Source organism: Notolepis coatsorum, assembly GCF_963971535.1.
Source record: "Notolepis coatsorum genome assembly, chromosome: 1".
Taxonomy (NCBI): domain Eukaryota; kingdom Metazoa; phylum Chordata; class Actinopteri; order Aulopiformes; family Paralepididae; genus Notolepis; species Notolepis coatsorum.
The window spans coordinates 160,452,129-160,470,818 of record NC_140165.1 but is presented as its reverse complement, the minus strand read 5'-3'; the positions used below and the strand labels follow the sequence as shown (position 1 = coordinate 160,470,818).

General features: G+C 45.3%; 1 protein-coding gene across 1 annotated transcript in view; it reads left to right on the top strand.

Moving 5' to 3' along the window:
- The window catches only part of LOC311235856 (granzyme A-like), a 46,487-nt gene extending 30,037 nt beyond the window's left edge, over positions 1-16,450 (top strand). Inside the window, exons 4-6 of the mRNA XM_084323364.1 lie at positions 2,237-2,375; positions 14,155-14,433; positions 15,377-16,450. Of these exons, the coding sequence (XP_084179490.1) occupies positions 2,237-2,375; positions 14,155-14,433; positions 15,377-15,538 (580 nt within the window). The 3' untranslated portion in view covers positions 15,539-16,450. The remainder of the gene's footprint in view (positions 1-2,236; positions 2,376-14,154; positions 14,434-15,376) is intronic.
- The last annotated feature ends 2,240 nt before the right edge of the window (positions 16,451-18,690 follow it).

Genomic DNA, 18,690 nt, shown 5'->3' with positions numbered 1-18,690 from the left:
AAGCCGGTGGGTGGTATCCTGGTCGCGTGAATACTTTCCCCAAGGCAGTTGTCCTTCCGTGTTCGGTTTACGCGGCCTGATTGGCCACTGATGCTTCTCTCAGCGCCCAATCGCGTTGCGCCTAGCTTTCAGTTCCACAGCCCAAGTCCTCGCCCATTTCCTCGTATTGTTTTCATCTCTCTATATTAACGTAACGCGCTATTTATATCAATCGACATCACATCAATATATAAATAACGTATTGTTTTCATCTCTCACATCAATAGTCCTCGCCCATTTCCTCGTATTGTTTTCATCTCTCTATATTAACGTAACGCGCTATTCATATCAATCGACATCACATCAATATATAAATAATGTATTGTTTTCATCTCTCACATCAATAGTCCTCGCCCATTTCCTCATATTATTTTCATCTCTCTATATTAACGTAGCCCATTTCCTCGTATTGTTTTCATCTCTCTATATTAACGTAACGTGCTATTCATATCAATCGACATCACATCAATATATAAATAACGTATTGTTTTCATCTCTCTATATTAACGTTAGGCTGTAACAATCTGTTCTATAGGCTATATTTAGTCTAGTTGAGTGATAGTGAGTTGAGTGATAATTAGTTTTAGTATATTGAGCGAGTGTATTGAGCGAGTAGTTAGGCGATAGTAGGGCTAACGCGATTGGGCGCTGAGAGAAGCGTCAGTGGCCAATCAGGCCGCGTAAACCGAACGCGGAAGGACAACTGCCTTGGGGAAAGTATTCACGCATCCTGGTCGTTGTAAACAGCGACTCCTACAGGTCGGTCAGGGCGCCTGCACAGCGAGGGAGGGAAATGGTGAAGGTAGTGTGACCAGACCACCCACGCGTTACACTTCACCAATGAGAGTCCTCGCTGCCAGGTAAAAAGAGGCTGCTGGCTGTCTCCTATGTATCGGAGGAAGCATGTGATAGACTTCAGGGCTCCCTAGACCAACCAGTCGGGGGCACATGCGCACAACGACCAGGAAGGGGAGGGGGGAATTGGCATAACGACTAAATTGGGTTGGGAGGAAAAATACAGAAAAATAGGAGGAGAAAAAGTAGAAAAAAAGAATGATGGACAAGAACTTGGCACAGTTCTATTAACTTGGCACAGTTCCATAGTACTATTCCAAAGCTATCTTTATTTTACACAGTAGTTGTAAATGGTAAAATAGACAGCATTTATATATGGACTGCATTTATATAGCACTTTTGTCCAAAGCGCTTTACAACTTATACCTTATATACTCACCCATTCATTCACACATTCACTCACCGATGGCGGAGGCAACCATGCAAGGTGCCAACCTGCTCATTGGGAGCAGTTAGGGATTAAGTGTCTTTGCTCAAGGATATCAACATGCTGCCGGGAGGAGGTGGAAAATGTTGTACATTTGTTAAATATTACATTGTACTTGTACTGCTTGCTACACTGCTATTGTAGTTCTCTGTAGTGCTCTGTTGCTCTTTTGTGCTGTTGCTCTGTCCGTCTGTAGTTCTGTTGCTCTTTTGCTCTGTTGTTCTATTGCTCTGTTGTTCTATTGATCTGTTGCTCTATTGCTCTGTTGCTCTATTGATCTATTTCTCTGTTGCTCTATTGCTCTATTGTTCTATTGATCTGTTGTTCTATTGATCTGTTGTTCTATTGCTCTGTTGTTCTATTGATCTGTTGCTCTATTGCTCTGTTGTTCTATTGCTCTGTTGTTCTATTGCTCTGTTGTTCTATTGATCTGTTGTTATATTGCTCTGTTGCTCTATTGTCCTGTTGCTCTGTTGTTCTATTGCTCTGTTGCTCTATTGTCCTGTTGCTCTGTTGTTCTGTTGCTCTGTTGTTCTGTTGCTCTATTGCTCTGTTGCTCTGTTGCTCTGTTGCTCTGTTGCTCTATTGTCCTGTTGCTCTGTTGTTCTGTTGCTCTGTTGTTCTGTTGCTCTATTGCTCTGTTGCTCTGTTGCTCTGTTGCTCTATTGCTCTGTTGTCCTGTTGCTCTGTTGTTCTATTGCTCTGTTTTTCTCTTTCTCTATTGCTCTGTTTTTCTCTTTCTCTATTGCTCTGTTGCTCTGTTGTTCTATTGCTCTATTGTTCGGTTACTCTGTTGCTCTATTGCTCTTGCCTTCCTTCCATGTTTCCACAGTGCCCTATTCCCCTGCTGTGTGACAGTGTGACAGTGTGTGTGTCTGCCTGGTCGATTCCATAATGACATCTTGTCTCTTTCAGCATTAAGAAGGTGCTGCTGGGGGTGCACTCCATCAAACAAGAAGAGAAAGACTCCCGGCAGATCCGAAAGGTCAAAGGTCATGTTCCTCATCCCTGCTTTGATCGCACAGACCAGATCAATGACCTCATGCTGCTGAAGGTAATTTCTTTTTTATTAAATATTTTTTAAAGCTTAACTCATTCGGCGCCAGCTATTAGACGGAGCCCGTCATAGCAAGGCCACGCTTTAAAAGATAGGTGTGCGTCACCTTGTTTGTAGAGCTATAACTATATTCTATATTCTAGCTATAGATACAATACTATGGCCCATTTGACATCACCTATCTATCGTTCAATATGTGAAAAATTATAAATTTTTCCATCCATATGTTCCCGTGTTATACCGTGGTGAATATAAGTATGGTTTTAGAGCGGTCTGGGGTAATTCCCGAAAATGCTGAGTTATAGCCCTATACCACGACGTTGCTGTTTCTTGCCTGTACACGCTATTATTCCGAAATCAAATCTATATCATAGGTATTATGTTCCATCATGAATGCATGAAAGGGGGGGGGGGGGTCGTTTCTGATTTGATTGGCAGTAACGGCATTCGTATTGAACACTAAAAACGCTTATCAGCCCGATCGGTATAAAAGCATTGCAGGATCAAGCAAAAATTTACGTCAGATAGTCCTTACCTGTGATTGGGAGTATTCCAAAAATAATATTCCAATTGTTTGATCGCCATCTGGTACATCCGATGTCCATTTGGTCCACGTCATAACCCACCACAACATATGGATCAGGCTGCAATGGAACCGGGAGAACCGCTCCAATCGCCCGACAAGGTAAAGTGAGACCGGAGACATTTGGCCATTACACAGGCCAAGATACAAGGTTACAAAGGGTGCTCAATACCACTGTCTAGCTGGATGCGGCCGGTATTGCACTTTAGCAACCTCAGACTCATTCCCTATGGTAACACCAAGGTCCCTGGATGAATAATGAATACAAATATCGAATAAAGGAATAAACGACCAAAACCCGAGAAATCACGGGTCTGGCGCCCAACCGCTGGCGAGTTAACCCGACTTATCTCGGGTTTGGCCTCCAGTGAGTTAAGAATGTCTTGCCATTATACTTCAGAGACATAAACTATATGTAGCCATTTCAAGGGTCTGCATCTGTAGCACCATGGACAGGGCCGGATCAACGACCGGGCCGTCCGGGCCGCGGCCTGTGGGCCTCTAGTGATGAGGGGCCTTCCAATTTTTTTTTTTAATTTAAATCTTTTTTAATTTTAATTTTTAATAAAAAAAATGTACTTACATTTTTAATTTTTTTAAGGCCCCTCGTCACTAGAGGCCTTTTGGTCACAAGAGGCCCCAAATTAGTATTATTATTATTTTTTTTACTTTTATTTTTTATTTTTTTGGAGGGCCCTCGTCACTCGAGGCCTTTTGGAGGCCCCTCGTCACTAGAGGCCCCAAATTATTATTATTTTATTTTTTTACTTTTATTTTTCTTTTTTTAGGCCCCTCGTCACTAGAGGCCCCAAATATTTGTTTATTTTTTTTTACTTTTCTTTTTAATTTTTTTGGAGGCCCCTCGTCACTAGAGGCCCCACATTTTATTTTTCTTATTTTTTCTTATTTTGGAGATCGATGTCATACTGTGACACTGAAATGAAAACATATTTCATCAACTAAAATATTTAGTCAACAAAAATATTTCATCAACTAAAATATACAGTACGTCACACCCTGCCGTCTGCAAGTGGCTAATCTTGAGTATTTCTTCTCCTCTTCATAAGAGTTTGAGGTTTTCCGTTTGAGGTAAAAACAGCAATAAAAAGTCAAAACTTACATCCCAGCCCCGACGCCTGAATACTTTTACCAATGGATATCCAGTTCCGCGTTCGCGTTCTGCGCTCTGATTGGCCACTGACGTTTCTGGTAGCGCCAATCGTGTGACGCCTCTTTCTTTCACCGGTTAAGCTTAGGCACTCTTTCGAAGTTGGTTAAGGTTAGAGTTTGTCTTAGAGCAGGGCGATAGAACACCAGCCCTGATTCCATACTCTAACCTTAACCAACTTCGAAAGAGTCGCCTAAGAAACGTCAGTCAATATTTCTATTGTATTTTTTTCCTTTTATACATACATACATACATACATACATACATACATACATACATACATACATACATACATACATACATACATACATACATACATACATACATACATACATACATACATACATACAGCCCCACCCCCACCTAATAGACAGTCCCCTCCCCACTGTATGTAATGTATATATTCTCTCCCCACCGTATGTATATTTCTCTCCCACCCACCCACCCCCTCCTAATGTACAGTCCCCTCCCCATCATATGTATATACTCTCTGTCAGGATCTATGGGTAACAGTACTGTATATTTGCATATCATATATGTCACAAATGTAACAGTACTATATACCTGTATGTCATGTATGTCCCTATGCCATAAATGTCATGATGTCATATATGTTGTGCATGTCATACATGTCACTATGAATTGAAAATGGGGGACCCTGATGTAAACAAGACAAACGTCTTTCTCTGGTCTGCATCCCCTTAACAATTGTGTGTATTGAGCCGTACTGTATTATTTGTACCCATTCTGCCATCTGTTAAATACAAATTTCATTAATTCATTAATTCACAGACAGTAACACAGGACAAAAACACATTTCAACCCCCTCCCTTCCCTAATTATAATTTAAATTGACATTCACGTAAAAGTAAGCTTACTATTCTAATATTATATTCTTGTCTCCAAAGTGTGTGCATGTTTTTTTTCTTCCTGATGATGGCGCCATCCCCCCATCTAAACATGATGTGTTTCTTTTCTCTTCTTGATTGATTGAAAACTTTATTAACAGATTGTAGAATGGGTACAGTACAGTACAGTACAGCTCAATAATTGTTAAGGGGATGCAGACCAGAGAAAGACTTTCGTCTTGTTTACATCAGAGTCCCCCATTTTCAATTGATCATAACATATATGACATACATGACATACAGATAGACAGTACTGCTACATCTATACATTTATGACATACCAGATTTGCAAATACAGTACTGTTTGTGATACGAAAAGAGTCCAGAAAAGAGAGTATATACATTTGACGTAGAAACTGTACATTGGGGGAGGTTGGGTAGGTGGGGTGGGGTTGGGGGGGTGGGGGGGACTGTACATTGGGGGTGGTTCGGTAGGTGGGTGGGTGACACTGTACAACTGTACAAGCAAAACTGTACATTGGAATATTGACAAAACCATACTTGGTCATTTACTGTACATTGGAGAGGGTTGTATTAGGACATTTACAGGGGCCAGTTTCGAATTGCAGTCTACCGTAGGTGTTCTTTGAGAGTGTTTTTGAAAGTGGGTAGTGATTCACATTCCTTTACAGCTTTGGGTAGGGCGTTCCACATTGATGTGGCATAATTGCGAAACGTGTTTAGTCCCTTGTTTGAGCCGAATCTGGGTTTAACATGATTTGTGGAGCTCCCTCTGGTGTTGTGATCGTGGTATTCACTGACCTTTGGGAAGTATTTTGACATGTACATGGGTACCTTGGTCGTGTAGTGTATCTTGTAGACCAGGCCCATTGCAAGTTGCTGTACTCTGTCGTCTACTCTAAGCCATCCTAGGTTGTCAAAGTGGGCAGGGGTGATCAAAGTCCTTTTAGCTTGGCCCTCAGAGCCCACCACTTCTAAATATTCTATATATTTTTTAAAGTGACATATAAAAACGCCACTGTGCGTGCGTGCACGTGTATGTGTGTGTGGGGGGGCCTCCACAAGAATCTGGCCCAGGGGCCTCTGAAGTCTTAATCTGGCCTTGACCATGGATCTAGTAGGGGTTTAGTGCTTTGCTCAAGGACACTTTGATAGGTATAGACCAAAGGGATGGGAACCTACCCTCACAATTCGGCCTAACAGGGTTCACTGAATAAATTTAAACCAGCTTCTGGTTCCTGGAAACAGGCACTTAGATCAGGAACAAATCGCTATCGCTATCAGCCCTATCTTTAATTTTTCAAAATGTTCAGTTGCTATTGCATGCACTCATCTGTGTTTCACTACACACATGAGTGCATGCTTACCAACTGTTAGTCTGCAACACTACTATCACCGACATCTAAGAAGGGAGATCCCCCCTTGAATGGCCCTTCTAAGGTTTCTCTCCTCCACACTGCCTGTGGTGCATTTTTCCCTATTGTTAGGTTTTAGTGGGTTTTTCCTTACCTTCGCATGGGGTATGTCTGGGAGTGCTTGCATTCATTCATTTATTTGCATTTATTTTAAATTTGTTGGACCTTATGGTGTTCTTGTTTTGTTCTTGACTTATTGTTATGTTTCTTCTTGACTTGTTTAAAGAAGACGTGTCCGGCCCATGGGGACATTAACGTGTGTTGTTGGGCCTTACAAATAAATTTGATTTGATTTGAACTCCATGTTATTGTTTTACATTTACATTTAGTCATTTAGCTGACGCTTTTATCCAAAGCGACTTACAAGTTCTGTACGACAGGTCATCAGGAAGGGTACAACTCTATCAGCTGAGTAACAATGTTCATCAAAGTGTTGCGTGTTACAGTGTAGGTTAGTTTATTAGGACAAGTGCATGACAGTAAGGTTAGTTAGGGTTAGAGGTTTTTTTTATAATTTTTTTTTTAATATTATTATTTCAGATAATGGTTGATATTCGAATGTGGTATATTCTTACTCAATATCTAAGGTGATTTTACAGTACAATGAGGTTGCTATCTGGAAGGAGGAAAGAAGGTCATCAATGATTCAAATGGTCTCCTCAACTGACTTAGTCAGATGAGAAATAAGCTTGTGCAGCCAGACAAAAGAGGAACTATGGTTCAAACTCATTTATTTGCCTCGGCGGCTCAGAGTGAATTAGAAGTTTGCTTTCTCATACAAGGATTATTCAGAGCACATTAACATATGTCTGTACAAAGGATCAACAAGGTTTGCATCTCAAACCCCAACATGTACATACAAACAGTCACGTTAACATCAATGAAAATAGAGAATCTACTGTAAGCATTTTACACATGAGTAAGCCTGGTTTCTAAGATAAGCATCTAAATCTATATATCACAACCAGTGACTACTCCATCCAGCTTACTCACATGAAAAATCAGCAGACAGCCTTCTCTGGATGGGTCGGGGAGCGGCAGACCTGGGGTGTCTGGGCTCCTGAATTAACACTATGTTCGCTCTTAAATACTATCATTTTCCACCAATAGTAGCACATTTTAATAATACGTTTGGTCCAATCCAGTTGGTTCTTCTGTGGGGGCTGTCCCCAAATCGATCTCCTGTGTGGGTGTCGTCCTGTTCCTGCATCAGAGGGGGGGCTCATGGCCCCCGTCGGTGTGGCCTTCTTGATGAGCACAGAGGCATGTTCCAATAAACATTTTACAAGATGTATCCCGTGTCTATGAATTTACACACTTCTAATATTATCACAGTTTTACTCTTGGCTTACATTTTGATCCTAAACAGTTGATTAATAGATAACTTGTTTGTGAATTAGTTTCCATGAACTCTTAGCAAAAGCAAGTTTGGTCTGTGTTTCTCTGCCTGTATTCTGTTTGGCGCTGGGTGTGACTTATATTTACATACAGTCTTTGTTCTCCACTGATTACATCTGTTAGAGTGGGGGTTGGTTTGGAATGTCTGTCTCTTGTAACTCCAATAATATCACCTTTGGCTGAGGCCTGCTTTTACATTATGATTCTCTAATTATTCACACATATTAGTTATGAAATACAGTCAATGTTTACCACATGCGTCTTAAGTCGACAGCAGAAGATTGGACAGGTTTCGGCTGTCTTAACTGGGGTGGGTAGTTCATTCCACCATTGTGGGGCAAGGACTGAGAATAGGCGGCATCTCTTTGATGACCCTCCCGGGGCTTGGATAGGAGTAGGTCTGAGGCGGCCAGAAGATGCAGAGCGTAGGGGTCTTGAGGGTGTGTAGTTAGAGAAGCGTTATGGGCACATTAGCCTGGATCAGCGCCATGAGACTGTGGGTATAAACATGGGCCAACTATTTCAGTCGGAATTCTCCTCCCCTTCCGCTATCTGCGACACCATTGTGCAAAGGCATCGTTGCTGCATCCTGGGCTTAGCGCCGCCAGGATGATTGTGATTGGTTTAAAGAAAAGCAAACAAGCCAGAGCGTTTTTCCCCCTATACCAGAAACACGTCATGAGAACAGTATGGACAGCTGTAGTCAAATAAATAAAAGTAGAAGTTCTGACAGTATTAACTCATTGGTGGCCAATAACTAGTAAACTCGTGTTTCGCCGGCCAAACGCTTGAGCGCCAATAACAAGTAAACTAGTTTTTGGATCCTTTGATATTTTCCCTTTGATCCCCGTTCTAAACGATCATCCGGATCACTCTAGCTGTCCCTGGCTCATTTGCCTACGTTGGAATTGCAATGCCGATCGAATCTCACCAGGTGGCAGTATCGCCTACCTTTTGAACTTGATAGTCCAGTTCAGACATTGTCTCTACTTGGAGTACCTTCTGGCTAAGGTAAGGATCCCCTACTGTATGTCTATTTGACCAAATCTGAAACATGTTTCTGTAACGATGTGTCCTATTTTGCCGGACCTAAACCAAGTGTTTTGTGACGATCGCATTTTCGGGGTAAGACTACCCCCCCTCCCCCCTTGATACATGTGTACATGTTATATACCTTTGATTTGGGAGTATTTGGGGTTTCAGGGGATCAACCAGAACGATTTGGGCTTATTGCATATAACGCATTTTATCTGGCGATCTATGGAAAAAGACTGGATTATTTTGGAAATGGGCGATGTTTAGCGTGTAATAAACAACAAACTACAGTGTGTAGAAACAAACTATTTTTTACATGTTGGACTAGAAATAGTGTCTGTCAAATGAGCCATACTATTGTCTCCATAGCTATAATATAGAATTGTGGTGACCTATATTAAGAGACATTCACCAAGGTGGGCTTGTGCCTTTAAGAGTGTGGGTTTTACTGTTTAGGGGACAGGTTAAATACCACTTCCGGTTCCGGGTTAACTTGTTGTACCTCAACTCGAACCACGTCTCTGGCTCGCTACTTTCTTATCGCCACATTGGTGACCCTGTGAAGAACATTTGTAACGTTAACAGCATTTAGCGTTATGTCTCAAGACAACGGCGTCGCGCAACCGCAAGCACCCGCACCGAATGCTAACGACGCTAACATGCTACAAGCGAACATTTACGCTGCGACCGTCAAGTTGCCCGACTTTTGGCAGCATAATCCCCGGCCGTGGTTTCAACACATCGAAGCCCAATTCCAGCTGAGAGGAATAACACAAGATCTAACTAAGTACTTCCATGTTGTGGCGGCGTTGGATGCTTCAACGACGGCACGGGCGATGATGCTGTTGGAGGATCCGCCGGCAGCTGACAAGTACAATGCGCTAAAGACATTCCTTCTGAAGTTGTATGAACTGTCAGAACTGGAGAAAGCGGACCGCCTGCTGTCCCTCAACGGCCTCGGCGATGGCAAACCGTCGGAGTTGATGGAAAAAATGCTGGCTGTACTGGGATCAGCTGATCCCTCTTTTCTATTTACACACATTTTCTTGCGACAGCTTCCAGTGCCTGTGCGCACAGCACTGGCGAGTTCCCTCCTCTCCTCCACCAAGGACTATCGCGGCCTGGCTGCAGAAGCAGACAGGGTTTTCCTGGCCAACAGGCAGCAGCAGTTTGTCCATGCGCTGCTGCCCCACCAGGGCACCTCTGCCCCACCACTGGAGGCCTATACAGACACCGCTGCTGCGGTGACAGCCCGACGCCAACCCGACGATGGGCTCTGCTATTACCATGCCAGGTTTGGGGACAGGGACAAGCAGTGTCGCAAGCCATGCAGTTTCAAGGGGCAGGGAAACGCCAGGGCCGGCGCTCATTAGTGGCTGTGGGTGCCGGCCATGACTGCAAGCTATTGTTTATCACCGACTCCTTGTCTGGCCGGCGGCTGCTGGTGGACTCGGGCGCGCAACGCAGCATCCTGCCGGCACAGGGCGTGGACACCATGGACGGCAGACACGGGCCCCAGATGGACGCAGCGAACGGTACGCCCATACGTACCTACGGCACCAGGTATGTGGAGGTGTGTTTTGGGGGGCGCCGTTTCGGCTGGGGTTTTGTGATGGCTGCGGTGTCCACGCCGCTCCTGGGAGCAGACTTCCTCTGTGCTTTCAGCTTGCTGGTAGATGTTAAAAACTGTCGCTTGATCGATGCCCTCTCTTTTTCCTCTTACCCCTGCACACTTGGGGCGGTTGGGGGGGGCGGAGCTCTCTGCCTGTTAAACACACTTGCCACCGGGGACCCGTATGAACGCCTGCTCGCCGGGTTCCCTGACCTCACCACACCCACGTTCTCATCGGCAGTGGCCAAACACGGTGTGGAACACCATATTACCACAGAGGGCCCCCCAGTCTATGCCCGGGCCCGGCGCCTCGACTCAGCCAAGCTGGCAATCGCCAGGGGGGAGTTTTCCACCATGGAGCGACTTGGCATTGTGCGCCGCTCGAACAGCCCGTGGGCTTCTCCATTACACATGGTTACAAAGGCTGGCGGAGGTTGGCGCCCCTGCGGCGATTTCCGTCGCCTTAATAACGCCACAACCCCCGACCGGTACCCTGTTCCGCACATACAGGACTTCTCTACCCACCTGGCAGGGGCTGTCATCTTCTCCAAGGTGGACCTGGTGCGCGGTTACCACCAGGTGCCGGTCCATCCACGGGATGTGCCAAAGACGGCTGTCATTACACCCTTTGGGCTTTTCGAATTCCTAAGAATGCCTTTCGGGCTCATGGGGGCGGCGCAGACGTTTCAGCGCCTGATGGACTCTGTGCTCCAGAACATGCCGTTTTTGTTTGTATACTTGGATGACATTCTTATAGCCAGTACGTCCATAGAGGAGCACATGACACACCTCCAGCAGCTGTTTGAGCGGCTCAGTAAGCACGGCCTCATCGTAAACCCAACCAAGTGCCAGTTCGGGCAGTCCTCCATCACTTTCCTCGGACACCATGTCGCTCCACAGGGAGCCACCCCACTCCCCGCCAGGGTGGAGGCCGTTGCCAGTTTTCCTCGTCCCCGCACCGTACTGGCTCTACAGGAGTTCCTGGGCATGGTGAACTTTTACAACCGGTTCCTTCCCCATGCTGCCCACCTCATGCGGCCCTTGTATGAGGCCCTGCGGGGCAAAGTGCCCAAGGACGAGTTAGATTGGTCTTCGGGGATGGACAGCGCTTTTGGGGCTGCCAAGACCGCGCTAGCCAACGCTGCTCTGCTGGCGCACCCCTCTCCCACTGCCCCGGTCGCCCTCACGACAGACGCCTCTGACTATGCAGTGGGGGCGGTGTGCGAGCAGTGGGTGGGCGGTGCCTGGCAGCCACTGGCCTTTTTTAGCAAACAGCTCCGCGACAACGAGCGTAAGTACAGTACTTTCGACAGGGAACTGCTGGGTCTGTTCCTCGCCACCAGGCACTTTAGATTCCTGTTGGAAGGCCGCCAGTTCACTGCCTTTGTGGACCACAAGCCGCTAACGTTCTCCATGGCCAAGACCTCGGAGCCGTGGTCGGGACGTCAGCAGCGGCAGCTATCGGCGATCTCTGAGTTAACCACGGACATTCAGCACGTGGCGGGCAAGGACAACTTTGTCGCCGACTGCCTCTCTCGGGCGGTCATCGGGTCCGTCCACTTGGGACTCGATTATGCCGCCATGGCGGCAGACCAAGCCACGGACTCAGACATTCAGGCCTATCGGACGGGTCCTACCGCACTGCAGCTGGAGGATGTGCTGTTCGACACAGCTAACGCCACTCTCCTCTGCGACATCTCCACTGGCCAACCGCGCCCTATGGTGCCTACGGCCTGGCGGCGCCGGGTTTTTAACATGATCCACAGCCTTTCCCACCCAGGTGTGAAGGCCTCGACTAAGCTGGTGGGGGTCAAGTTTGTGTGGCCTGGCCTCCGGAAGGATGTTAGGACCTGGGCTAGCTCATGTGTGGCGTGCCAGCGTGCCAAGGTGCACCGCCATACCAAAGCCCCTTTGGCACCGTTTATAGTGCCGGAGAGGCGGTTCGACCATGTGAATGTGGACCTGGTGGGCCCCCTGCCCCCCTCCCATGGATATACTCACCTCCTCACCATGGTGGACAGGACCACCAGGTGGCCGGAGGCTGTTCCACTGTCCTCCACTACGGCAGCGGAGGTGGCCCGGGCGTTCATCGGCTGCTGGGTGGCCCGTTTTGGCACACCGGGGGACATCACAAGCGACAGGGGCCCCCAGTTCACTTCGGAGCTCTGGACTGCAGTTGCGGAGCACCTGGGGGTGAAGATCCACTGCACTACGGCGTACAACCCGCAGGGCAACAGACTTTGCGAGCGGTTCCATAGGGACATGAAGGCCGCTCTTCGGGCTGCCCTTACGGATGGCGACTGGGTTGACCGCCTCCCGTGGGTCTTGCTTGGTCTTCGTTCTGCCCCCAAGGAGGACCTCCAGGCCTCGTCCGCCGAGCTGGTGTACGGCCAGCCGCTGCGGGTCCCTGGGGAGTTTCTTCCGGAGGCCACAGCGTCCTGGTCCGTCGCCTCCCATCGAACAGTGTCCCGGGGTGTTGCCGATGCCCTTATTCCCATTCCAACATCCCGCCACTGCCTTCCCCAGTCCTACATCCCCAGGGACCTGCCATTGGCCAAATATGTTTTCATCCGGCACGACAGCCATCGGACCCCGCTGCAGCCCCCTTATGACGGGCCTTTCCGTGTCCTGGAGGCAGGCACTAAAAACTTTGTTGTGGACATGGGAGGCAGGCCGGAGCGGGTCACTATAGACCGTCTTAAGCCTGCTCACTTGGACAAGGACGAACCAGTTAAGTTGGCCCTGCCCCCGCGGCGGGGGCGCCCCCCGGTTTCGGCTCAGACCCCTGCCCTATCCTCTGTTCCGGCCTTGGCCCCTTCCGGGGCCCGGCCGCTGGTCCCACTTATCTCCCTTAGTCCCCCTCTGGTTAAGCGCAGTCGGTTCGGCCGCTTGATCCGTCCCCCTCCACGTTGACTATTTCGTGCTGTGATCTGTTCACTGATGGACTGTTCACTGGCTATTAATTAGTTGCAGTTTTTGTTTTGGTGAATTCTGGGGGGGCCTGTGTGGTGACCTATATTAAGAGACATTCACCAAGGTGGGCTTGTGCCTTTAAGAGTGTGGGTTTTACTGTTTAGGGGACAGGTTAAATACCACTTCCGGTTCCGGGTTAACTTTGTTGTTATTTGTAAATGCTATGTGAGTGAGAAGTAAAGTACCTCAACTCGAACCACGTCTCTGGCTCGCTACTTTCTTATCGCCACAGAATATACAATAGCTCCGCAAAGATCGTGAAATATCGTGAAAATGGTCAAGAAAGGCTGGCGCTAGAAAGTGCAGATGGGGAAAGCTTGTGGCCGTGAAACAGTTAAAGGAACATGCCAACATTTGGGGAAGTTAGCTTACCGTCTTCTCCAGAGAGAGACAAGAAGATAGATACCAGTTTCCTCTCTGTGCGTTCAGTAGAAAGCTATCTGGCTGCACGTTAGCCTAGCTTAGCACAATGAATGGAAGCGGATAGTGCCGGTTAGCCTAGGCATTGTCTAACTAACACCTCTCCCTAAGGCTAACCGGCACTGTCCGCTTCCATTCATTGTGCTAAGCTAGGCTAACGTGCAGCCAGATAGCTTTCTACTGAACGCACAGAGAGGAAACTGGTATCTATCTTCTTGTCTCTCTCTGGAGAAGATGATAAGCTAATTTCCCAAAATGTTGGCGTGTTCCTTTAAAGAATTTGACTTTACATTCTTTCTCCAGCTCGACAAAGCGGTGAAGCCGACCAAGGCGGTGAAATCTCTGGCGGTGCCCGGTAACCGTCTGCAGGAGCCTCTGGGAGGCACCCGGTGCCTTGTGGCAGGATGGGGGAAGAAAAACAACTCTGTCAACAAAATGTCTGACGTTCTCATGTCCGCCAACGTGACGGTGGTGGACAGAGTGCTGTGCAACTCTGCCCAATATTACAACTACAGGCCCGTCATCACCCTGAGCATGATCTGTGCCGGTTCAGTGGATGGGAGCCGGTCCGATACCTGCCAGGTACCTGAACAGAACCACCAAACATGCACGGACTATAGTGCCAGTTAGGGTACAGACCCTCAGCTGCACCTTGTGTATACTGTTTATTTTTCTCATATTCTTATATTCAGATAAAATGTTATTGCCTATATTTATGTCTTTCTTCTATTACCCTGCCCGTACCTGTACCTCCCCTTCCCCATGCTGCTATGGCACCCCAACATTTCCCAAAGGGGATCAATACAGGAATCTCTTATCTTAACGACGGCCCAGAGCTGAATGGAGATTAGACACACAAAGTGCCATGCCGGTGTGCCGCCACTAGGGGCAGAGTGGCTAACCATGAGTGAGTTTATGAGGCTCTTGATGGCATCTAAAAAGGAGAGAATGACTCCTCAATTATAATATTGTGTCAACTGAGCAGCGTCACTTCTCACTTCACTGTACGTGGTCCTGTATCGTATAATAATAAAAAAATAATAATAATAAAAAAACGTGTATATCAAAGGAAACAAGTACAAACCAGTTCAAAGCTTTAAAATCTTCTAATGATGAAAGTTATTTCATTCTAACTAATAAAGTGTTCTAACTTCAAGGTTTTCTGCAGCTTATTCCATTTGTACAAGGCACACTATTTGAAAGCAGTGTCGCCGAGCTCAGTTTGTACATGTGGTATCTGAACAGCAGCATGCGTGTTCTAGCAGACTCTGTCTGAACCAAAACCGAATTCATATGAAAGAGCTCACACAGCCCCCCATTCATTGTCTGTGGAACAGCCCCAGATTTGACACCACATACTGTACATCACCGAGTTCTTTCTCTGATTTCCACCTTTAGAAGTGAGTGGTACCTGCTCGCAAAAATACTGTCCTTTAAAAATGTTCTCTTTTGGAGCTACGTACAAGGTTTCAGCGTGACAACAACATTATGTTGAACTCACATGCGTGTTTTTGCTCCTCTCCAGGGCGACTCAGGAGGACCGCTGTTGTGTAACGGCACATTAGTTGGAGTCACTGCCTTTGGTGGCAAACAGTGTGGTGTGAAGACCAAGCCAGGAGTGTACTCGTTCCTTTCTGGAAGACACATCGACTGGATTGATAAGACTATCCGCAAGTCAGACGTCTGAACTACTACAATCGAGTATCTCAGACGAAGAACCATATAAGTCTGTTTTAAGTTTTCAGAGGAACAATGTTTTCAAACTTTATTATTATCTAAAGATGGTAAGTTGGAGTGTTGTGTTCATTCATAGTTAAAGACAGTAGAGGTTGAGTTTATTATCAAAAGATGGTAAGTTAGAGTGTTGTGTTCATTCATAGTTAAAGACAGTAGAGGTTGAGTAGTTTATTATCAAAAGATGGTAAGTTAGAGTGTTGTGTTCATTCATAGTTAAAGACAGTAGAGGTTGAGTAGTTTATTATCAAAAGATGGTAAGTTAGCGTGTTGTGTTTGAAGTAACACATTTGATTCATAGGGCCATTGATTTAAGATTAAATTAAAACTAGCTCGATAAATAATATTAATATGTGGACTTTAGACACATTTGTCTCCAGCCTAAGAAAGACACATGTTGTTAACTTGCCACACCCTCCCCCAGACTGACCTAATCAGTCACACACTAGTTTCATGTGACACACACACACACACACACACACACACACACACACACACACACACACACACACACACACACACACACACACACACACACACACACACACACACACACACACACACACACACACACACACACACACACACACACACACACACACACACACACACACACACACACACACACACACACACACACACACACAGAAACCCAGGGTGGGGCCCTGACCCACCCCTGATTACAAGAATCATTGTTGTTAAAACCTGTTTATCAAAGAAACCTTTGTAATACGTGTGATTTGGAGCAGCTCATTTTTGATGAGAAGAGGGGTCAACAATTTAGATAAGAACCCGGTGTTACCATTGGAAGGGACTCAGTCTAGTCGAGGCTGGGTCAAGGATGGACGTTTTGTTTCTGTGCTGTGGAAACCTATGCTTGTATGCTAAATAAATCACCGTTTCACCAACTGAGCCATTGCCTCTGAAAACCATCTCCAGTCTGAATTCTTCTTGAAACCAGCACTCTCACTCAAAGAATCTACTTCATGTTCATTCATAGTTAAAGACAATAGAGGTTGAGTAGTTTATTATCTAAAGATGGTAAATTGGAGTGTTGAGTTCATTCATAGTTAAAGACAGTAGAGGTCTCCCCCTCCCCTGTGTATGTATATATTTACTGTTAGGATCTGTTTAACAGTACTGTATATTTGCATATCTTGTATGCAGTGTTGGGCAAGTTACTTTAAAAAAGTAACTAGTTACAGTTACTAGTTACTTCTTCCAAAAAGTAACTAAATTACTTACTCAGTTACAAATTATAAAAGTAACTAGTTACTTCAGAAAGTCACTGCATCTATCTACCATATGCCGCCAACTGAAGAAAGCAGTACTACCACTCCACTCGACTTCAACACCACCACTCCACCCGACTTCAACTCTCTGACTATCCTGATAAAAGAACTGATGGTCGCTGATAAAGAACAGATGGTAGCTTTCAAAGCACACGTTGAACACATCGATACTAAATTCGAACAGGTTATGAGAGCGATCGCCGATCAGTCCTTGCGAATCACGACAGTGGAGAACACGGTGAAAGAAATTACACATGCAGTCAAGGCGAACGAAGGTAGCATGACAGAGATGGGAGAAGATATGGAAAAAGTGAAAGTAGAACTCCGGAGAGAAATAAAAGATCTTAAAAAAGAAGCGATGGAGAGGCAACTAGAAACCCAACGTTACCACAGGCGGAATAACATCCGCATTGTGGGGCTTGATGAAGCAGTGAACTGCGAAGATACCAACTTTCCAAAAGTGTTATCAACGATTTTGGATAACACCGATCCAAACAAAGTGCCAGAAGTGGAACAAGTTTACAGAATCGGTTCCCAGGGGCAAAGTATCAACGGGCCGAGAGTCATCATTGTCACTCTGCGGAAAACTACAACAAGGGATGACATCATCAAATATGCTCGCAACCAACGTGGGAAGCTGAAGTATGGTGATAAACCAATATTTATCTACGAAGATTTGAGCAAAGAGGCCATCATCCGACGTCTACCATACAAAGATGTGATGCAAAAGCTGTACAAAGCCGGCTACAAGCCAAGGCTATCATATCCGGCGCTGTTATCATTCTTGGGCAATAACGGCCGCAGGTCAGGTCCATATACACCTTTTGAAGCTGAGGATTTCCTGAATCAAAATGGAGCAAATAACCCAAAGCATGACGAAAATGCCGGAAACAGTTAAGCCTCTCTCTCAATATATACCAGTGTTGGAATGACTTTATTGTGTTCATCAATAAGGTCATTCCACCAGTGTTGGAATGACTTTGTTGTGTTCATCAAAGTAGCAAACGATATGCAAGTCGTCTATAACAAAGTGTACTGTGTATAATACGATTCATAATACATTATAATTTCAGTCTCTGGTCTCTGAGGGGACAAATAAATATCATTGCAAAAAGATCTATCTGGAATATTCTGGGTTTATCGCTCAAATGCCCTGGGTCTCTTAGATCATTCTGGAAAGTAAAAAAGTCTAGGCACTAGTATATTCTACAACCTTCTAGAATATAAGGCACCATGACAACGAAGCATACAACTCTAACAATAACATTCGGTGTGTATACACATAGCAGATAATAAATTAAATGAAGTGCAATCAGTCCTTAATAATACTTTAAAAATTAACCACACATAAACGTATGAGCACAGCAAGGTTATTCTAACAATTTAAGTAATCACTCCATTAAAGGCACATTGAAGCGCTAAAAGGCGCTGCTTTTCTATCTTATCTAATCAGTTAAATCGGTTCTAGTGGCTTCTCCACGTTGATAATTATTTATCTCTTATTCCTTATCTATATCTTTCCATTGATTTTTATTTTATTTAATTTTTTCTTCTCATTACTCTATATTTTTTAAATATATTTTAACTTACATTGTTCTTTTCCAATGTTCTTCACATTAAGGTGTCAATATTACTCTATATTTTTTAAATATATTTTAACTTACATTATTCTTTTCCAATGTTCTTCACATTAAGGTGTCAATATTGCTCTACAATCTTTTCCTTTTTTTCCCCCACACGTTAGAGGAGGGTTCAAAGGAATATGTCGATAAAGGTTTATTCTCTTTTTTTTTTTTTTTTTTTTTTATGTTAT